General features: G+C 40.6%; 1 protein-coding gene across 1 annotated transcript; it reads right to left on the bottom strand.

Annotated features, from left to right (window-relative positions):
* Nucleotides 1–5,408: 5,408 nt before the first annotated feature.
* On the bottom strand, nucleotides 5,409–15,034 carry LOC103679709 (synaptonemal complex protein 3-like). Its single transcript, XM_040634444.1, has 9 exons — nucleotides 14,948–15,034; nucleotides 14,327–14,465; nucleotides 13,396–13,417; nucleotides 13,209–13,243; nucleotides 11,119–11,236; nucleotides 10,144–10,243; nucleotides 8,314–8,412; nucleotides 5,592–5,696; nucleotides 5,409–5,462 (listed from the first exon to the last, which is right to left on the bottom strand). Exons 1-9 carry the CDS (start codon nucleotides 15,032–15,034, stop codon nucleotides 5,409–5,411), a joined length of 759 nt encoding a protein of 252 aa, XP_040490378.1.
* Nucleotides 15,035–21,140: the final 6,106 nt, after the last annotated feature.

The following is a 21,140-nucleotide window of genomic DNA, read 5'->3' as shown; positions in this document are numbered from 1 at the left end:
TCATTATTTTTTTTTTATTATGTTCAGTTAGCCACCTGTATAGTACATCGTTGGTTTTTGATGTATGTGTTCAGTGATTCATTAGTTACGAGCTCTGAAGATTGTTATACGTAGCTTCCCATTTTAAACTCTCAGGTAGTCAATGTCTGCCCTGTAACAAGACTCCCTTTGTAGTTTATAATGCTTATATTCCTCCTTTCCTCCCGCGCCTCCAGTACACTAACTCACCATTACTTCCTTGTTTCTAGAGTGCCTTTCAACTCCCTTCCCTTTTACCCACTGAAATCTTATTCTTTTGCCAACTAAATCAGAATCAATCTTATTTTCAGTACACAGTTCATGGCAAGTTGTGTTTCTACTTGTTACAAAGTTTTGGTGTTGTTTTTATTTACGCGTTTTTTATTCTCACTGGAATAAGGAAGGAAGAGATCGCAGCATTCATTTGCAAATTCCTCCACAGCACTTAACAGCACTTTTTACATAGTATGCACTAGATCACTGTTTGTTAAATGAATGTGTACATATTTAGAACATGCTTGTGTTTCATAACTTAAAGAGTCATGTTACAGATCATTTTATTCCCTCCAATGAATCATGTTACATTGATTTTTATCATTATAGTGAATTTTTGTTATGTGGTGTTTAGAAAGCTTATTACAGTCGCGGCACAGCGGAGCGTCCGCCTTCGGCTCAGGCGTGATCCGGCGGATCGAGCCCCACATCAGGCTCTTCTGCTGTGAGCCTGCTTCTTCCTCTCCCACTCCCCCTGCTTGTGTTCCCTCTCTCCTGGCTGTCTCTCTGTCAAATAAATAAATAAATCTTAAAAAAAAAAAGAAAGCTTATTAGAGAGTTTAAAAATTAGTGGTATTTCATCTCTATGGACTGTCAGTCTTTTTCTTTTTTTTTTTCCCTCCACCCCTTGATCCATTAGCTGTTTATTAACCCATTGTTTCCGAGCAAAGGGTACTACGGCATGCCTCTATAGTAATAATATTTGACTCAAACACAACATTTAAAAAATTTCTTAAGTGGGTATTTTTATCTCCATGTATTAGGTATAATATTTTATTTGGAATAAATAAAGAGCATCCTTTGACTATTAAGACTTGTTGCTTTTGAAATTTAGTTTTTAAAGATTTTATTTATTTTGGGGGAGAGAGAAGGCGAAGTCATGTGCACGAAGCAGGGGAGGGGCAGAGAGAGAGGGAGAAGCAGACTCCCTGCTGAGCAGGGAGCCAGACGTGGGGCCTCGATCCCAGGACCCTGAGATCACATGATCCGAGCCAAAGGCAGACGGCTAACTGACTGAGCCTCCAGGCACCCCTTGAAATTTTTAATTTTACATGTTTGGAGCATGAGAGGAGAAAAGTGGTGGTTTATAACTGACCTAGGCTTTTGTTTTAGAGATGCCATGGCTTAGAGAGGGACCATGAACATCTTCTCACTGATGAACAAAGGTGAGTTAGGAAGAAATGACCAAGTTGCAAAACAGAATTGTGAAGGAAGCTGTAAGTAGTGTGTATTTAATTAATGACAAGGAGGGGTGTGAGTACATGGGGTATTTTGTTTTGCCAAAATGTATGTAACAATTACCTAAATAACATGTGAATGTTTAATATTTCCTTCCTTGAAACAGCAACAGCAGGAGAGCTGGGCAATTGTTCAAAAGTCTCTTCATTCCCTGTTGTTCTGATGACTTTTGAAGAAGAACAGGAACCTAAGATTTTACGATACAAGTATAACATTAGCTACACTGAACCACGTTGTAGTAGTTTAAAAACTGTAGTTGAAATCAAAGTACATCTTGTTTATCATAGCTTGCTTGTTAAGTGCAAGATCTTTCCTGTTAACCCCAACCTAAAACAGTTATGTGGGTAGCAGCAATTCCACAATTATATGTATTAAACTCTCAACCCTTCATTAGTAATGATAGCTTTTGTACTTAACACTGTCAATTAACTTTTAACAATAAGTGATGATTTAATTTTAGGTTCTTGGCCTCAGTGGATCTGTATCAGTCCCAAAAAGTTTCAAAGCACAAGTACAGAAAGATAGTCTACATTGCTTTCTAAAGGAAAAAAATTAAAGAATATAAAATCTATCTTATCCGTGTACCCGCTTGTATTTATTCATTTAGTTTACAGGAGCCAATTCCAATAAAATATGATTTCAGAAGAAAATGTACTCCACTGCCTTATAAAAATTATTGAAAGTAAACATGAGATTGTGTTTTTGAATAAATTAAACCGCCTAAAATCACTGGGAGAACAAAACTACATATATAAATATCAGTGCTGAGACATGGGTTTGTGAATATGTTTGCTTTCCTTACAAGATCATCAAAAATGTCATTTAATTGGTGTTGGTTCACTATTAAATGACACCTGCCCTTAGCATTGATTGAAAGTATTTCATTAATATGCACATATACTTAATCACTTAATCCTTCCTAACGGTAGTTATAGAAGGGATATTCTTTCTTTCTTTCTTTCTTTCTTTCTTTCTTTCTTTCTTTCTTCCTTTCTTTTTTAAAGATTTTATTTATTATCAGAGAGGGAGAGAGAGAGAGAGAGAGCAATACAAGCAGGGGGAGTGGCAGAGGGAGAAGCAGACTTCCCTGGCTGAGCAAGGAGCCCGATGTGGACTCGAACCCAGGGCCCTGGGATCATGACCTGAGCTGAAGGCAGATGCTTAACCTCGACTGAGCCACTCAGGCGTCCCAGAGATATTCTTTCTAGAAACATTTGAAACATGTGCTGTATTCTGGTCATTTCAGTATGTATACAGATGATACTAGCCTCTCTGTTCCTTGACCTAATCTCCAACAATAATTTTGTCCTCTTCCCTACTTCAGTCACTCACTTACATAGTCATACCCTGGATTCTGTCATTCCCAATAACTGCAACATCTACATAATATTAATTAGAGCAGAGACTTATATAGGAACTGTGTGTCAGGTACTGTTCTGAACCATTTTAAATAAACTTATTATATATGATCTTATTTAATCCTCAAAACAACTCTATGAGGCAAGCATTTATTATGTCTCGCTCCTTTCACAGGTGAGGAAACCGAGTGAGGTACAGAGATAAACAATTTGTCCCTGACTTCGCAGCTAGTACTGGTCAACCAGGATTGACCCCAAAATTGGTTCCAGAGTCCAGGCTCTTGACCACTGTACTATACTGTTTCTCCTCTTCCCCCTGCCCCAAACGTTCAACCTCTACCTCCCTGTTTGTAGTTCTCCCCCTTTTTTTTACAACATAGTGATTCAACATCTCTATATGCTATGCTATATATATGCTCCTAAGAGAAGCTTAGGTGGGATCATCTCACCTTGCCACTGCCTCTGGACCTGGATTGACAGGTGGTCTTTCTCTTCTTCCTCCCTCTTGTGCTTGGGGACAGTTATTACATAACATTGCTAGACAGTATGGAGGTTCCTCAAGAAAATAGAGAACCAGCATAAGATCCAACAATCCTAATTCTGGTTATTTATCTGAAGAAAATGAAAGCACTAATTCGAAAGATATATGCACTCCTATATTCATTGCAGCATTACCTACAATAGTCAAAATATGGAAGCAACCTAAGTGTCCATCAGTAGATGACTGGTTAAGAAAGATGTGGAATGTGCAGTCTAAAAAACAAAACAAATGAATAAACAAACTGATGGATGCCAGAGGGGCATAATGGGTCAAAGGGAGTGGGAGATACAGTTATGGAATGAATAAGTCATGGGAATAAAAGGCACAGCATAGGGAATATAGCGTGCTACTGTAGTAGCTATGCTATGCTTACCCCAAGTGTAGCTGCGATGGGTCACCAACCATAACTGACCCATTATGCCCCTCCCACACCCCTCTCCCCTCTGGCATCCATCAGTTTGATCTCTGTATTGATAGGTCTGATTCTGATGTTATTTTTGTTTCTTCATTTGTTTTGGAGGAGGAAAGGGAAGAAGCAGATGTGTGAGGAGGGACAGAGGAGGGGAAGGTGGTCCTGCAGTGTTTGGGTTTCAGACGGAAGGTCCACAGTTAACCAGACACTGAGCATAAGGACTGGGTCAGGACTGAGGACTGAAGAAAATTGTCCTTCTTAACAATGTACCATAGCTTCTTGTGACCTTTCTTTATGGCAGCCAGTAATACTTAAAACAAGTACCAAGAACTGAATTCTACCTAGTTTTATTGGATTCTCGAAATACCTTTTGGTTTAAATAAGCCAGTACAAGATTCATTTCCATCATCTTTCCTTTGAGAGCTCTCCCTGAAAGCAACTATAGTAAAAGGCAGTGGAAAAATGAAATTGAAGTAAAACCCACTTAACCTGGGTGGAAAAAAAAATTCTGCTCCATTTTGTTGTGAACCTAAACCTGCTTTAAAAAGTAAAGTTGAATATATATGTTAGAATATATACATAGTATATATAATCGTAATGTGTATACAAATAATATATAATGGCAAATTATGTATCAATACAAAAATAATCATAATACAACAGCAAAATATTTCTTCCCCTTAGAATATCAGCCAAAGTTGCTTCAAGTATGTATTTCCTCATTTGAGGTTGTCAGGGGATGAAATAAATGTCAACTGTTTGATCATTAAGTACGTTATGTAGGTAGATTATCTTTGAAGACAGATGTGAAATACTCAAACCATAAGTGATTAAGTATATGTGCATATTAATGAAATACTTTCAATCAATGCTAAGGGCAGGTGTCATTTAATAGTGAACCAACACCAATTAAATGACATTTTGATGTCTTTGTGGAAATGACATATTCACAAACCCATGTCTCAGCACTGATATTTATATATGTAGTTTTGTTCTCCCAGTGATTTTAGGCGGTTTAATTTATTCAAAAACACAATCTCATGTTTACTTTCAATAATTTTTATAAGGCAGTGGAGTACATTTTCTTCTGAAATCATATTTTTATTGGAATTGGCTCTGTAAACTAATGAATAAATACAAGCGGGTACACGGATAAGATAGATTTTATATTCTTTAATTTTTTTTCCTTTAGGAAAAGCAATGTAGCCTTCTTTCTGTACTTGTGCTTTGAAACTTTTGGGACTGATACAGATCCACTGAGGCCAAGCCTAAAATTAAATCATCCTTATTGTTAAAAGTTAATTGACAGTGTTAAGTACAAAAAGTCATCATTACTAATGAAGGGTTGAGAGTTTAATACATATAATTGTGGAATTGCTGCTACCCACATAACTGTTTAGGGTTTGGGGTTTTAACAGGAAAAGATTCTTGCACTTAACAAGCAAGCTATGATAAACAAGATGTACTGATTTCAACTACAGTTTTTAAACTACTACAACGTGGTTCAGTGTAGCTAATGTTATACTTGTATCGTAAAACTTAGGTTCCTGTTCTTTCTTCAAAGTCATCAGAACAACAGGGAATGAAGAGACTTTTGAACAATTGCCAGCTCTTGCTGTTGCTGTTTCAAGGAAGGAAATATTAAACATTCACATGTTATTTAGGTAATTGTTACATACATTTTGGCAAACAAAATACCCCAATGCTCACACCCCTCCTTAGTTCTTAATATTAAATACACACTACTTACAGCTTCCCTCACAATTCTGTTTTGCAACTTGGTCATTTCTTCCCTAACTTCACTTTGTTCATCAGTGAGAAGATGTTCATGGTCCTTCTCTAAGTCCTGCATACTCTAAAACAAAAAGCCTAGGTCAGTTATAAACCACCACTTTTCCTCTCATGCTCCAAACATGTAAAATTAAAAATTTCAAGGGGTGCCTGGGAGGCTCAGTCAGTTAAGCGTCTGCCTTTGGCTCAGGTCATGATCTCAGGGTCCTGGGATCGAGCCCCACGTCTGGCTCCCTGCTCAGCAGGGAGTCTGCTTCTCCCTCTCTCTCTGCCCCTCCCCCTGCTCGTGCACATGCACGCGCGCTCTCTCTCTCTCCCCCCAAAAATAAATAAAATCTTTAAAAAACTAAATTTCAAAAGCAACAAGTCTTAATAGTCAAAGGATGCTCTTTATTTATTCCAAATAAAATATTATACCTAATACATGGAGATAAAAATACCCACTTAAGAAATTTTTTAAATGTTGTGTTTGAGTCAAATATTATTACTATAGAGGCATGACCGTAGTACACTTTGCTCGAAACAATGGGTTAATAAACAGTTAAGGTCAAGGTGGAGGAAAAAAAAGAAAAAGACTGACAGTCCCATAGAATGAAATACCATAATTTTTAAACTCTCTAATAAGCTTTCTTTTTTTTTTTTTTTAAGATTTTTATTTATTTATTTGACAGAGAGAGACAGCCAGCGAGAGAGGGAACACAAGCAGGGGGAGTGGGAGAGGAAGAAGCAGGCTCACAGCGGAGGAGCCTGATGTGGGGCTCGATCCCACAACGCCGGGATCACGCCCTGAGCCGAAGGCAGACGCTCAACCGCTGTGCCACCCAGGCGCCCCTCTAATAAGCTTTCTAAACACCACATAACAGTGCACTTATAATGAGTAAAAATCAATGTAACATGATTCCATTGGAGGGAATAAAATGATCTGTAACATGACCTCTTTAAGTTATGAAACACAAGCATGTTCTAAATCTTTACAATTCATTTAACAAACAGTGATCTAGTGCATACTATGTAAAAAGTGCTGTTAAGTGCTGTGGAGGAATTTGCAAATGAATGCACGATCTCTTCCTTCCTTATTCCAGTGAGAATAAAAAACGCGTAAATAAAAACAACACCAAAACTTTGTAACAAGTAAGGAAACACAACTTGCCATGAACTGTGTACTGGAAAATAAGATTGATTCTGATTTAGTTGGCAAAAGAATAAGATTTCAGTGGGTAAAGGGAAGAGGGAGTTGAAAGCACTCTAGAAACAAGGAAGTAATGGTGAGTTAGTGTACTGGAGGGGCGGGAGGAAAGGAGGAATATAAGTATAAAACTACAAAGGGAGTCTTGTTACAGGGCAGACATTGACTACCTGAGAGTTTAAAATGGGAAGCTACGTATAACACCCAGAGCTCGTAACTAATGAATCACTGAACACTACATCAAAAACCAACGATGTACTATACAGTGGCTAACTGAACATAATAAAAAAAAATAATGAAAAATAAAATGGGAAGCTAATGACAGGTTTTCGGGAGGAATGGTATATGTTTTGGAAGATCATATTGCAGAACTGTGAAGGATGGACTGGAGAAGAGAGAACTCAGATGAGAGTTTAATAGTATAAGCAAGGAATGGTGAGATCCTGAACGAGGGCAGTAGCAGTGGGAATTCAAAGAAAGATATTAAGGTACAATTGCAGAGGTAAAGTACACCTCCCACTCCCTTCCGCCGCCCCCAATGTGCAGCATCCCATCACCTCCTAAATAAGTATATATCTGCATGAAGAAGAGGTCTGTGTCACTGAGGACAACTTACTAATGTGCAAATATCACAGCAGATCATTCTCAATTCACAAACGTTTAGTCCTCCTCTGGCTTTTTCATTCTGTTATACATTTAGACCTTTCCTTATGATTTTAAGTATGTATATAAAGTCATTATTAGTCTAATATTCCAAAAGCAAATATGCCATAAAACACTCATGTAACACATTTGAATATAAAAGTGGTATTCATCAATTACAATTGCCTACTCATGTTTAACAAAAACTGTTAATACAAGTAAAAGACATGTAGAAGTGATTTATAGACCTCCTAGTTTCCACTATATATTTATGGCTGATCTCCTCAAAACTGATTGCTGGACAACAAATTATGATTAAAGTGTTACTAAAGTACCAGTTTTCTTCACAATACATATATTCCTAGGTAAAATTCCCACTTTACAGTTCCCTGTTTTAAATGACTCCCACAAAACTATTAATTAATCCTAAAATAAAAATGCATTTACTAATTATGTTAAATCCAAAGCAACGAATTCCAAATGGAAAATGGTTAACAATTTAGATGTACAACCTAAATGGTTCCCCCCCCCCCCATAGATTTGGAAAGAAACAATCTGTCTTGTACCTTTATATACATATTACATATTTTTTAAATATTTATTTACTTATTTGAGAGACAGAGGGAGAGCAATGTGCACATGGAAGTGGGAGGAGGGGCAGAGGGAGAGAATCTTCAAGCTGACTCCCCGCTAAGCAGGGAGCATGAGGCAGGGCTCGATCCCACAACCCATGAGATCAGGACCCACAGCCTGAGCCAATACCAGGAGCCGGTTGCTCAACCGACTGAGCCACCCAGGCGCCCCTACATATTTTGTTTTATAAGAATGTATGGCATTGCCAAATACAACAGACCTTTAAGAATTGCTCATATAAATTTTTAATTTTTTGCAGTGTCTGGTTCTGAACAATTCTAGCTTGTTGAAGAACCTTTCGTTGGTCTCGGAACATACCCTACAAATATAAAAGAAAAGGGTGATAAAATGTGGGTAACATTTAATGTTTAGAAAACATAATTATACATAAAGTTTGAAAGGAATATTCTTTAAACCGATACTTGTTAACATTTCCTGTTTTAACAACTTTTATGACCAAGTTTAGATAATTGTGTTCACCACTAGTATACAAAAACAATACGATGATCCTACCTAGCAGCCATTAAGTAGGAAATTGTCTGTCTCACCAATATCGAAAATATGTTTTAATTTTTGACTTCAAAATCCACAAATGACCTTTCCAATAACGTGTTTGCCACAAGTAGGCAAAAATCTATACAATAATCCTTCCTAACGGTAGTTACAGAAGGGATATTCTTTCTTTCTTTCTTCCTTTCTTTTTTAAAGATTTTATTTATTATCAGAGAGGGAGAGAGAGAGAGAGCACACAAGCAGGGGGAGTGGCAGGCAGAGGGAGAAGCAGACTTCCCGCTGAGCAAGGAGCCCGATGTGGGACTCGAACCCAGGGCCCTGGGATCATGACCTGAGCTGAAGGCAGATGCTTAACCGACTGAGCCACTCAGGCGTCCCAGAGATATTCTTTCTAGAAACATTTGAAACATGTGTTGATTCTTGGTCATTTCAGTATGTATACAGATGATACTAGCCTCTCTGTTCCTTGACCTAATCTCCAACAATAATTTTGTCCTCTTCCCTACTTCAGTCACTCACTTACATAGTCATACCCTGGATTCTGTCATTCCCAATAACTGCAACATCTACATAATATTAATTAGAGCAGAGACTTATATAGGAACTGTGTGTCAGGTACTGTTCTGAACCATTTTAAATAAACTTATTATATATGATCTTATTTAATCCTCAAAACAACTCTATGAGGCAAGTACTCTTATTATGTCTCGTCTCCTTTCACAGGTGAGGAAACCGAGTGAGGTACAGAGATAAACAATTTGTCCCTGACTTCGCAGCTAGTACTGGTCAACCAGGATTGGACCCCCCAAAATTGGTTCCAGAGTCCAGGCTCTTGACCACTGTACTATACTGTTTCTCCTCTTCCCCCTGCCCCAAACGTTCAACCTCTACCTCCCTGTTTGTAGTTCTCCCCCTTTTTTTTACTACAGTTCAATACTCTTTCAGGATTAACATCCCGTTGATCCCACGACTTTTCATTGTCCCCAGGTCTCCACTCTCACATTCTCCCTTTTCCTCCTTCTTGGCTTAAATTCCATGGCCCGTCATCATACCTATGCACTTGCACATGTACTTTGCCCTCTTTTTCACTCTGTCAGTCTGCGTGGCTAAATTGCAACCCTGGAAAATCCAACTCTCCAGCTGCTCTGCCACAACCATGCAGAGTGGTCTCACTTTAAATTCACGAATCACTATGACACTAACCTAAATCAGACTCATAATGCTGCTTGGCAGTGATATTTCCCTAGTCCATTCGCTGGCCTGCTCTCAGGAAACAATTTCAGGACTTCTTCTCTGCCCCCCCAAAGGCAACACCTCCTCCACCACTCTAACTCTTAACTGGTGACCTTCCTATATCACTAAATAGACAGAAGCAATCCAAATAGAACATTCAGTCTCCCACCGCTACCTCTTCTACCCACCTTTACCCATCTGGGCTCATGGACTCTACATTATCTCCTGTGTTTTTCATGACCTATTGCAACTTGAAACTTTGATACAATAAATAAATCAATTTTAAACCAAGGCTGATACCAACAGCTAGTTTTTCTTCTTGTTCCTGGGCTTTCCGCATGTCTGTATCCCACTCCCAAAACAAAGTCAGAAACTGCTGAGAATATTTGAAATGAAGATTCTGCCTGTAAAACAATAATGAGCACTGTCATACTTCATAAAGATATGAAAAAATTAACCATATTCAAAACAAAATTGATTTGACACAATTCGCACTATAAAAGGAGAAGGCAGTAATAGCATAATAGCCTCTGAAAGCATCTCATGGGAAACAGAAAGGGTATATGAACAATTTACTCTTATTCCAAAAGTATTGTTCCTAACTGACCAATATATAAGCTATCTCACATGCCTTACCTCTTAAAAACTAGTGAGGATTTACTGTACTATCAACTTTCCAGAAAAAAAAATCATTTCATCTAAAAGCAGTTTACTTTTCATTTCTTCTTACTGAAGAACATGCATGCTCTGATATGATAAATGGATTCAATAAGGATATCATATCCATTTATCATGGAAGATTTCCAAACAGGAATATTTCACTTAAATATTTCCCCTCTTTGGCACAACAATGATTTTTAAGAAAGAACAGTGAACACAATTTAGTGAAAATATGCAAATTATTTATGATATAAGATTAACCTTTTCTACATAACTGAATACAGTTAACAAGAATAATGGTTTAAGACATTTACCTGAAGTTCAGCTACTGTAGGTCTAGAACAAATATGAATTAATGTTATAGGAAGAAAACTCACTTGTTATTGGAAAGGGAAAAAAGGTCATCTTTATTGGTTTCTAGGAAATACATCTCAATTCTGTTAAGGAGTGAGGTTAACAGAATTTATCCGCTTAGGGAAAAAATAAGTAAAATCTATTTTTCACTGGAAAATTCAATATAATAGAATTTGCCTTAGGTTATTTGCAACAATGAATACTAAGAAATGATACAAATGTCATCGTGACTTAAAAAAAACAAAAACAAAAACAACAACTTCACCTTTGTTCTTGTTGTATTTTCCAAACACGCTCAATTTTTTCGTTAGTGGTTTTGACAGAAGCTTTTGCATTCATTTCGAACATTTTTCTCTTTGCAAGAAGGGCCTGTTTAATGTCAACTGTATAGAAAACATTCATCGAAATTTAGTGTTGAAAATCATTTTGTTTTCATATATACAAATCAATATGGGTAAATGTTGCCTCGGCAATGTGCAAAGACATATAAAATTTATTTTTTTATTTTTTTATTATGTTATGTTAGTCACCATACAGTACCGTATGGTGACATTTAAAATTTGTAATACAGGCATCATAAATGTCCAATCACTATGTTGTATGCCTGGAACTGATACAATATTGTATGCCGATTACACGTCAAAAAATAAAATAAGTAAAATAAAAATTATAACACAGGCATCATTTCAAAAAGCAAGATTTGCTCACTATTTTCTGTAAAATCTTTCTAGTACTAGTATCCCAACTCTAATTTTTCTAACTGCAGGTCACCTTTTCGTTTAGACATAATGAAAAGGGGATAATAATCAAGATATTTTCCATTATCAAAATGTGTACGGAGACTCCCAAAGACAGACTTTAATTTCCTTGTGAGAAAACGGCTAAAAGGCAAATTTTTCTAAATTTATAAAATATCCTCCAATTCAAGGGACATGTTTAGGTGGATTACCATTAGAATGCATTATAAAAAATGCACAAACGTATTTTCTTAAAAACGATCCTCAAAAGGATAAAAATAATTATATCGCACATTTAAAAAATTATTTTTCAAGCAATCTAGTGAGTGATGCTTTTAACTGTTTTACTACAAGAGACAAACGCTGCGGGTGTAAAAATTCTATTTAAATAAATGAATTCAAAAACATTTTTTAAATATTTTCACGGAGCTTTTTAACATAACACTTTTATCCGTTAAGTGCTGCATTTCACAGACTCTTAGTACTTCAAATAAAACTTTGCAAATCATATGATTTGACTTGATGGATCTACAATCAATAGTTATTTTTCAGTAGTCATGAAGGATCTGCATTATAATAAAAATATTTTATCCATCCGGAATTCATCTATAGTAAGAAGTTTATTAGACAGCTCACAAAGCAAGCACTTTGTCACCACCAAATAGAGCAAAGCTTTCAAAACATACTTTCTGGTAAGGATGATCTCTATCGAAGAGCCGTAAATTGACGTGAACTCTGCTAAGTGTGCTGCCCTGTAGTGCAGGTGGTGTAACTGACATCTGACCGAACAGCATGAAACTTAGGAGTTTGGATATGATTATATATTTCTCACTAGCTAGGAGAGTTCTTTAGTTTGCAGCTACACAGTTTGCTAATGAAAAAAAAAAAAAAACAATAAAGAGGGTTTTTGGGGGGGTTTTGTTTTGTTTTTGTTTTTGTTTTTTAGAGGATTCAGTGTGTGCTGCTACTCCAAAGAATAGGACACCGGAAAGTTATGAAAAGTAACTAAATTAAGAAAACTTAAACTTGACATTAGATACTGATATATCACTAATCTGTGCACACAAAAGGAGGTACAAACTTTTCTCCGTCCATTTTCTTACACAGTACATTATATGTACACATGTATAAAATAATGGCATCATTCTTACCTCATCAATGTTAGTACCATTTTTACTTTTCCACATCAACAATGGAAAAGGTCAGTAAAGAAACTTGCAAAGTTGAATCACACTAAATACTTGTGTAGTATCCTACATACGAGAACAAGGCAGTAAAATCAGTGTTGTAGACCTCTCATTAACATTTCCATTTATAAAAGCTGTATGGTTTGGGACACCTGGGGGGCTCAGTTGGTTAAGCAGCTGCCTTCGGCTCAGGTCATGATCCCAGGGTCCTGGGATCGAGTCCCGCGTCTGGCTCCTTACTCAGCGGGGAGCCGGCTTCTCCCTCTGCCTGCCTCTCCCCCTGCCTGCCTCTCCCCCTGCTTGTGCTCTCTCTCTGCCTCTCTCTGCCTCTCTCTCCCTCTCTCTGACAAATGAATAAAAATAAAATCTTTTTAAAAAGCTGTATGGTTTAAAACTTTTTTTTTTCCACTGCAAATATCACTTAAGCATACCTCCAAGTCCTTCCAGCATCTGCTGTACTTCATTTCTGTGAAGAAGTTACATCAAACATTATTAAGGATAAACAACGGTCATATTTGTTTTGGAAGAAATGTCTCATTCTAGGATTTTACAGAGAATAATTGGTACGTTAGCCAAGGTGCCTCGATCTGGAGACTGAAAATGCTACGAACACATTACCCCACATCTTCCTCAAATGTTTCTGTGGAAGGCCTTTTTCGCCCATGTTTATCGGTTACTGGATTGTCTCCTGTGTTGAAATAAAAGTGGAAAACATTTTAAAATGAAGCATGGTGGTGGGCATTAAGGAGGGCATGTGATGTGATGAGCACTGGGTGTTATACGCAACTAATGAATCATTGAACATTTTATCACAAACTAATGATGTACTACATGTTGGCTAACGGAATTAAAACAATAAAACGAAGTATGGCATTTTGATCAGTTTTCAGGGAGCAATATCCTCACTGTGGAGTTTTTTAGGCCTCTTGCAAACAAAAGTTTTTTAAGGCAGACATAGGGAAGGAAGCATGTATGTGCCAGGTCAGCTGAAACTGGATCAGGGACCAGGACCATGCCATGGAGACAGTGTTACAAGCCTTTCAAGGTTAATGGCAGAGCACATCACCCAGCAGGTGTGAGATATTTTGGAAAGAAAGACTGTGGGGGAGCAGAAGAGCTGCTACCTAAGCCTCTGTAATCCCAGTTTGGGACGGGAGGATCAAGTGGACAACCTCTGGTACATGAAACTGCTTTTTACACACACACACACACACACACACACACACACGCAGAGACCTACACAGAGACAGACATACGCAGAGACAGAAAGACAGACCCACACAGAGACAGACAGACACACACAGAGAGAGAGAGAGAGAGAGAGACCCACACAGAGACAGACATACACAGAGAGAGGCAGACAGACCCACGCAGAGACAGACACACACAGAGACAGACAGACAGACAGACAGACAGACACACACACACACACACACACACACACACACGAGGATTTTAGTTTTTACAACGCGGAGGACTCCAAAGCAGTGACTCCGCTCGTGCGGTATCTACAAGTGCTGTATCTGCAAAGGTGTGTGATAGACAGTACCTTCAGCCTCTGGCCCACTCAGCTTCTTTCTCTCTTGTCTCCCAAAGTCATAGGCTGCCATACCCTGAGCCTCCACCGGGCCTTCGCAGCTCTCCCCGGGCGCCTCCCAGCCGGCGCCATCCCGAGGTGTCTCCTGCACCTTGTGAGCGCAAACACGCATTAAAGAAATGGGGACATGGTCAGTGAGCGATGCCAGGCAAGGGTCCTCTGTGCAGATCAGAGTGGGCGTGTCCTCGTGTCTCTCGTTGGACCGGGAGGGGACAAAGACGCGGACGGCGGACGCCTACCCGCCCGCCCCGCCCCGGCTCAGACCCAGGGCACGCGACCTGCCCCGGGCATCTGAGGGCCAGGGCCTTCCGCCCACATTCTTGCCTCACGTTGGGACGGAGGCCATCCCCACCCCTAGGTCCTCGCGGACAATGTGCTGGTCTGGAGGCCCAACCGTGGCCGGGACAAAAAATGTCCTCCGAATGGATGGGGACAGCTTCTGCCCCCTGTCCGGGACGGTCAGGTCTGGGGGAGGGGGCCCCTGAGCCCATCTGGACCCCAGGATGACCTCGGGGACCAAACGTGCGGCCGGGCGGCCGGGCAGGAGGGACAGACGCAGACGGCCCTCCTCACCAGGTGCGACCTTCCCAGGAAGTGGGGACCGCCAGACCGCCTCGCCCCTGCCGGCCCTGCCAGCCCTGCCCTCAGGGCCCTCGTCATGTCCTGTCAGAGCCCCAGAGGACCCTGTGGGACATCACCTCAGAGGTCAGCCCAGCCGCCGTCCCACACCCTGATCCCCCACGTCTGAGGAGAACCACGCCCCCCCCCCCCATGGCCACCGGTCCGGCTCCCTACCCGCCTGGGCCTCCCTGAGGGTCCCTATGCCCCACCCCATCCTCTGCCTCTCTGTCCCTCCCTCCATCCCTCCATCCGCACAGCGACCTCCACACCACGCCCTCCGCGATGCTCCTCTGAGGGCCAAGGGATGGAGAGGAGCGAGACAGCCTCGCCTGGGCGGGAGCGTCCCTGATTGGCCGGCACAGCGCGCATGCGGGAGGCGGGACCTCGGCCGAGACACGCCCCCTGGACCAACTGCCGCCCAGGCGCTGGTGCCGAGGGTCGAGGGTCGAGGATCGAGGATCGAGGATCGAGAATCGAAGATCGAGGATCGAGGATCCAGGACTGAGGCCCGGGCCGGGCCGTTGCAGCTCTACCGTTCAGGGACGTTTCACAGGCCGTCTTCCTGGGAAAGGACAAAAGGATCCGGGAGTGTGGAACAGGTAGGTGCTCAAGCCTCCGCCTTCCTGACGTGGGACACTTTAACAATTCCTGGCCAGTCTCCTCCCGGGGCCCTTCCCACCCACTGCTTCCACTCGCAGAGGAATAGCCATCCTCCCGCGTGTCCCGTGTAAACCACCCCCCTCCGTCTTCTAGGGTTTGTTTTTCGGTTGGTTGGTTGGCTGGTTGGTTGGTTGGTTGGTTGGCTGGCTGGCTGGTTGGTTGGTTGGCTGGCTGGCTGGTTGGTTGGTTGGTTGGTTTTTGTTTTGTTTTAGAGACCCGTGTATGTATCCTTGACTGTCCTGGCCTCCTGGTGTGTTGCCTGGGTAGTACAATAAATTGTATCGCGTTCTGCCTCGTGTTCCGCCGCTTCCTTTTTCGCCCAACATTGTGTCCTAACAGTATCACCTATACTATTCCGCGGAGCCGTACTGCTTTCATTTTCCCTGTTGTAGCATTCCACTCCTCAATTCATTCATCCGTTTTCTTGTCCATGGACATGTGGGTACTTTCCACTTCAGAGCCCTTAAAAGCGGTGACGCTAGGAATATTCTGATGTCTGGCATACGTGCAATTGAGTTTTGCAGCGTTTGAAGGAGTCCAAGAGTTTAGAGGAGTTAATGACCTATTGCTAGGTCACAGGCTAGGTGAGTATTCGGTATAGCCAAATTGTTTGCAGCTTATGACTCCCACCAGCAGGTTGGGTACTAATTGTTCCGTATTCTCACCAATGCTGAGTATAATCGGATTACATTTGGGTTTGGGGTGGTGGTCTTCTTTTGCATTTCTCCAACCACTAAGGAGATCGAGCTCCTTTATATGCTTATTGGCCATTTCAATTTCCTTTTCCATGGCATCATCTATGTGGGTATCATGACCTTTCTTCAAATGGGTAGGATGACTTTCTTACAGTTTTGTAGAAGCATTTCATATATTCCAGACATCAATCTTTTTTTTTTTTAATTTAAATTCAATTAGCCAACATACAGTACATCATTACTTTTGATATAGTGTTCAATGATTCATTAGTTGCATATAACACCCAGTGCTCATCACATCACGGGCCCTCCTTAAAGCCCCTCACCTGGTTACCCCATCCCCTCACCCACCTCCCTTTCCTCAACCCTCAGTTTGTTTCCCAGAGTCAAAAGTCTCTCATGGTTTGTCTCCCTCTCTGATTTCTTCCCATTCAGTTTTCCCTCCCTTCCCTATGGTCCTCCACACTAGTCCTTATATTCCACATGAGTGAAACCATATGATAATTGTCTTTCTCTGCTTGACTTATTTCACTTACCATAATCCCGTCCAGTTCCAACCATGTCGATGTAAGTGGTAGGTATTCATCCTTTCTGATGGGTGAGTAATATTCCATCGTATATATGAGCCACATCTTCTTTATCCAGATGTCAATCTTTACAACAGTGTTTCCCCTCTGCCTTTTTATTGCAATAAAATACAAATAATGCAAATTTTACCTTTTAAGCCATTTTTGGATATAGAGCTCAGTGGCATTAAGTACATTCCCATTGTTGTACAATCATCACTGTCATCCATCTCTAAAACTTTTCATCTTTCTGAACTGAAACTCTGTACCCATTAAACACCTATTCCCCGTTCCCTCCTCCTCCCAACCCCTGGCAACCACCACTGTACTCTCTTTCTCTATGAATTTGGATATCTCATACATACAGTATTTGTCCTTCTGTGACTGGCATATTTCACTGAGCATAATGTCTTCAAGATTCATCCATATTGTAGCATGTCTCAGTTTTTCTTTCCTTTTTGAGGGACAGATAATGATCCACTGTAGGTATATGCCACTTCCCCCCCCCCATCCATCTGTTGATGGACACTTAGGTTGCTTCCACTTTTATCTATTGTGAATAGTGCTATATGAGCACAGGTACACAAATATCTGTTTGACTCTGTCCTTTCACTTCTTTTGGGTGTATACTCAGAAGTGGAATTGATGGATCGTACCATAGTTCCACTGTTTAGTTTTTGAGTTTCCGCCATACCGTTTTCCATGGAGGCTGCAACAGTTTACAATCGCACCAACAGTTGCACAATGGTTCCCTTTTCTCACATCTTCGCCAGCAATGGTTCTCTTGTCTTTGGGGAGTGGCCATTCTAAAAAGTGTGACTTACCCACAATGCTAGGCTTACAACAGACAGTGGGATGACAAAAATAAGGGACATAAGTAGTATAGAACAAATTGGTATGCGTTGCTTAAGTAAGTAGTAGTTGACTTTATAATGAAATAATGTGATAAGAAGTCTGTGGGTCTTTTTCTGTGAAAATCTTCCTGTGTGTCAAAAGGGACCCTGCCCATTCACAGCGGTCACCAACAAGAGGTGATCAGGAGACTCTCCACTGTAACAATCGGTGATACAAGGTGAAAACACCTTGTAAATGCTAACAAACATTAGATGATATATAGACATCTCTTCCTTAGAAGAAGCACTAGGAAATAGTGCACTAAGCAGAAAAGCTAATCTCTTTCTTCTTGCCCTTGTAGTTCCCTCTCTGCCTGAATCTTTTTTTTTTTTTTAAGATTTATTTATTCATTTATTTGAGAGAGAGAGAACGAGAGAACAAGCAGGAGGGCCAGGAGGAGAGGGAGAGAGGCTCTCAAGCAGACTCTGCAATGAGCACAGAGCCTGATGCAGGGCTCGATCTCACGACCCTGAGATCACAACCTGAGCCGAAACCTAGAGTCGGTCGCTTAACTGACTGTGCCACCCAGGTACCCCAAAGATACATTTATTTATTTGAGAGAGAGAGAGAGAAAGAAGGAGGGAGGGAGGGAAGGAGGGAGAGAGAGGGCACACAAGCAGGGGTAGGGGCAGGGGGAGAGAGAGAGAATCTCAAGAGAACTCGCCACTGAGAGCAGGGCCCGATGTGGGGCTCGATCTCACGACCGGAGCCCAAATGAAGAGTTGGTCGCTTAACTGACTGAGACACCAAGGCGTCCCTCCTCTCTGCCTGAATCTTTAAGAACTTTCTGCCATTGGCTCATTTCCAGCTTTGCCTTCCCATGTCTACTGATTCTTTTTAGCCCCACATCATTGCTGCATAGGAGAAAGTGTAGCTCCCCAAAAATGTCTGGAAAGGACACATGACAGGAGAAGCTCAAAACTATGGATGGTGGGGCGCCTGGGTGGCTCAGTTGTTAAGCGTCTGCCTTCGGCTCAGGGTGTGATCCCAGAGTCCTGGGATTGAGCCCTGCATCGGGCTCCTCCGCTGGGAGCCTGCTTCTTCCTCTCCCACTCCCCCTGCTTGTGTTCCCTCTCTCGCTGGCTTTCTCTCTCTCTGTCAAATAAATGAATAAAAAAAAAAATCTTAAAAAAAAAAAAAACCACAACTATGGATGGTTATCAGAGGGAAGGCCTTAGCCCATTTTTTACACTGATCTAAATTCTACAATAATTGCAGCTACTGCCTATTGAACACAGGCTTATCTCAGGCATGGTGCCGAGTGCTTCGTATGCATAATCTCCACCACATCCCATCAGGAGATCCTTAATATCTGGGCACGCGTGCTCTCTCTCTCTCTCTGTATATTATATATAATGTTAAGATTGAGCAGTGAGTTCAGGTATTATTAGTTTTCCTCATTCTTTACAAAGTTCCCTGTTACTAGGGTGATGATATAATGTATCATCCAAATGGAGACAAGTTTGAGAGTGAAGGAGGGTGTGGCACAGGACAACCAATGTAAGCCAGGACTTGCCCCCAGGAAAACCATAGTGTATGCTCACTCCACATATCGGCCTCCATGTAATAGATTTGGCAGCCGTTGAGAGTTATTACATAGATCCATTAATTCATTAGGTGTTGTAAAGTGGTAATTTTCTAACTTTATTATTCTTGTTGCATTTATTGGCTGGAATTGTCCCATGAAGGGTAACTACAAACCACTTTGTTTTCCTGAAATACAATCCACACAAGAAAGGCAGAATTATTGCTTTATTCTCTCCCTTTTCAGGGTGATGGGTTGCTGTCTTCTGGTCTCTTAAAGTGAACAAGGATCATTTGGGGACTTTTTCAGTATTGCAATGAACTCATGAGTATTAATGTATGGTGATTCACCACTGCAGTTATTATTCCTTCTGATGCTCACATTGTTTGACATTTGGACATTGGGAGCCCCTTCACATGCCTCTGGTGTCTTTTTGACATAACCTCAACATAGAGCCTAACTTTTGGATACTCTAAGATGTTCCATACTTATCTTATCCTTATTCTGCCCTGGATCTGAAACCAGCCATTTCTCCAAGGACCTCTGGTTTCTTCTAGAGATCGTAATGTGGGCACTAAGGGTTCTCTTTGTTGCAACCGATAATGTTCATTGCTTCCAAGTCTTTGCAGTGGACAGAGCTAGGAAATACATTTCTTTGAGGGTCCATACTGACAATCAGAGTTCATACTGAATGAGTCCATGCTCATACTCAATGAGTTCCTGCCATTTCCATTCAAATTTAAGATTAATTTGGTCTTATATCTGTGTCTTTTGTTTTAAACTGAAATTCCTGAATTATTTTTTTAATTTTTAAAATTTTTTTATTATGTTCTGTTAGCCACCATATAGAAATTCCTGAATTCTAATGGCATTACTGTAATTACTTACCCCCTTTTCTGTGTGTGTGTTTGTGTGTGTGTGTGTGTGTGTGTACGTGTGCACGTGCGCCTGTGTATGTATGGTATTTTGCAATAAAAAGGCAATATTATTACTAGTAATGTGATTTCTTAATATAGCTCAAGATGCCTTGTTCTTTTTTTATCCTTAAGGTATATTGCATTGGGGATACACAGTAAAATTGCAACATATATATATATATATATATATATATGGGAGAGAGACAGAGAGAACAGGAGCAGGCGGAGGGGCAGGAGGAGAGGGAGAAGCAGACTCCCTGCTGAGCGGGGAGCCCGACGTGGGGCCTGATCCCACGACCCTGGGATCATGACCTGAGCCGAAGTCAGACACTCAACCGACTGAGCCACCCAGGCATCCCTAAAATTGCTATATTTTAAAGTCATTTGAAATAGTTCTGTATTCTGTATAGTTAAACCACCAATTTGACATATACAGCTTGCACAACTATGTCATGTGATTCATTATTTATTTATTTTAAGAGCTTGCCTTTTAAATTAAATTGTTTCATAATTTCATGAAACACTTATGGATTCTAAAACCAAACTGAGAGCAGGATACTTTAAGAGAAGAAGCTTCCACTTCTGTAATCTCCACCCAGGTCCTTCCTTTGTAACCATTTCCAATATATTTTTGTTTATCCTAGATATCTGGCTCTAGATAGATAAAAATAAAGACATACTCTCCCTATTTGTTAGCTAAAACATAACATTAAATACGTTGTTTTGTTCTGCACTCAGCAGAAACATGCCAGGACGTTCAGGGCACATGGGAGGACTGCCTTTAGTAATATTATGATGAAATTTTACAGGGAAGAGAGATAGTGACTAAGTAAGTACTTTTCTATTTTACTGATGAATATAGAAATGCAATTCTATACTGAAACAGAA

This window comes from Ursus maritimus (assembly GCF_017311325.1).
Source record: "Ursus maritimus isolate PB19 chromosome X unlocalized genomic scaffold, ASM1731132v1 scaffold_X1, whole genome shotgun sequence".
Classification (NCBI taxonomy): Eukaryota; Metazoa; Chordata; class Mammalia; order Carnivora; family Ursidae; genus Ursus; species Ursus maritimus.
The sequence above is the reverse complement of the archived record's forward strand: the minus strand, read 5'-3'. Positions and strand labels throughout refer to the sequence as shown.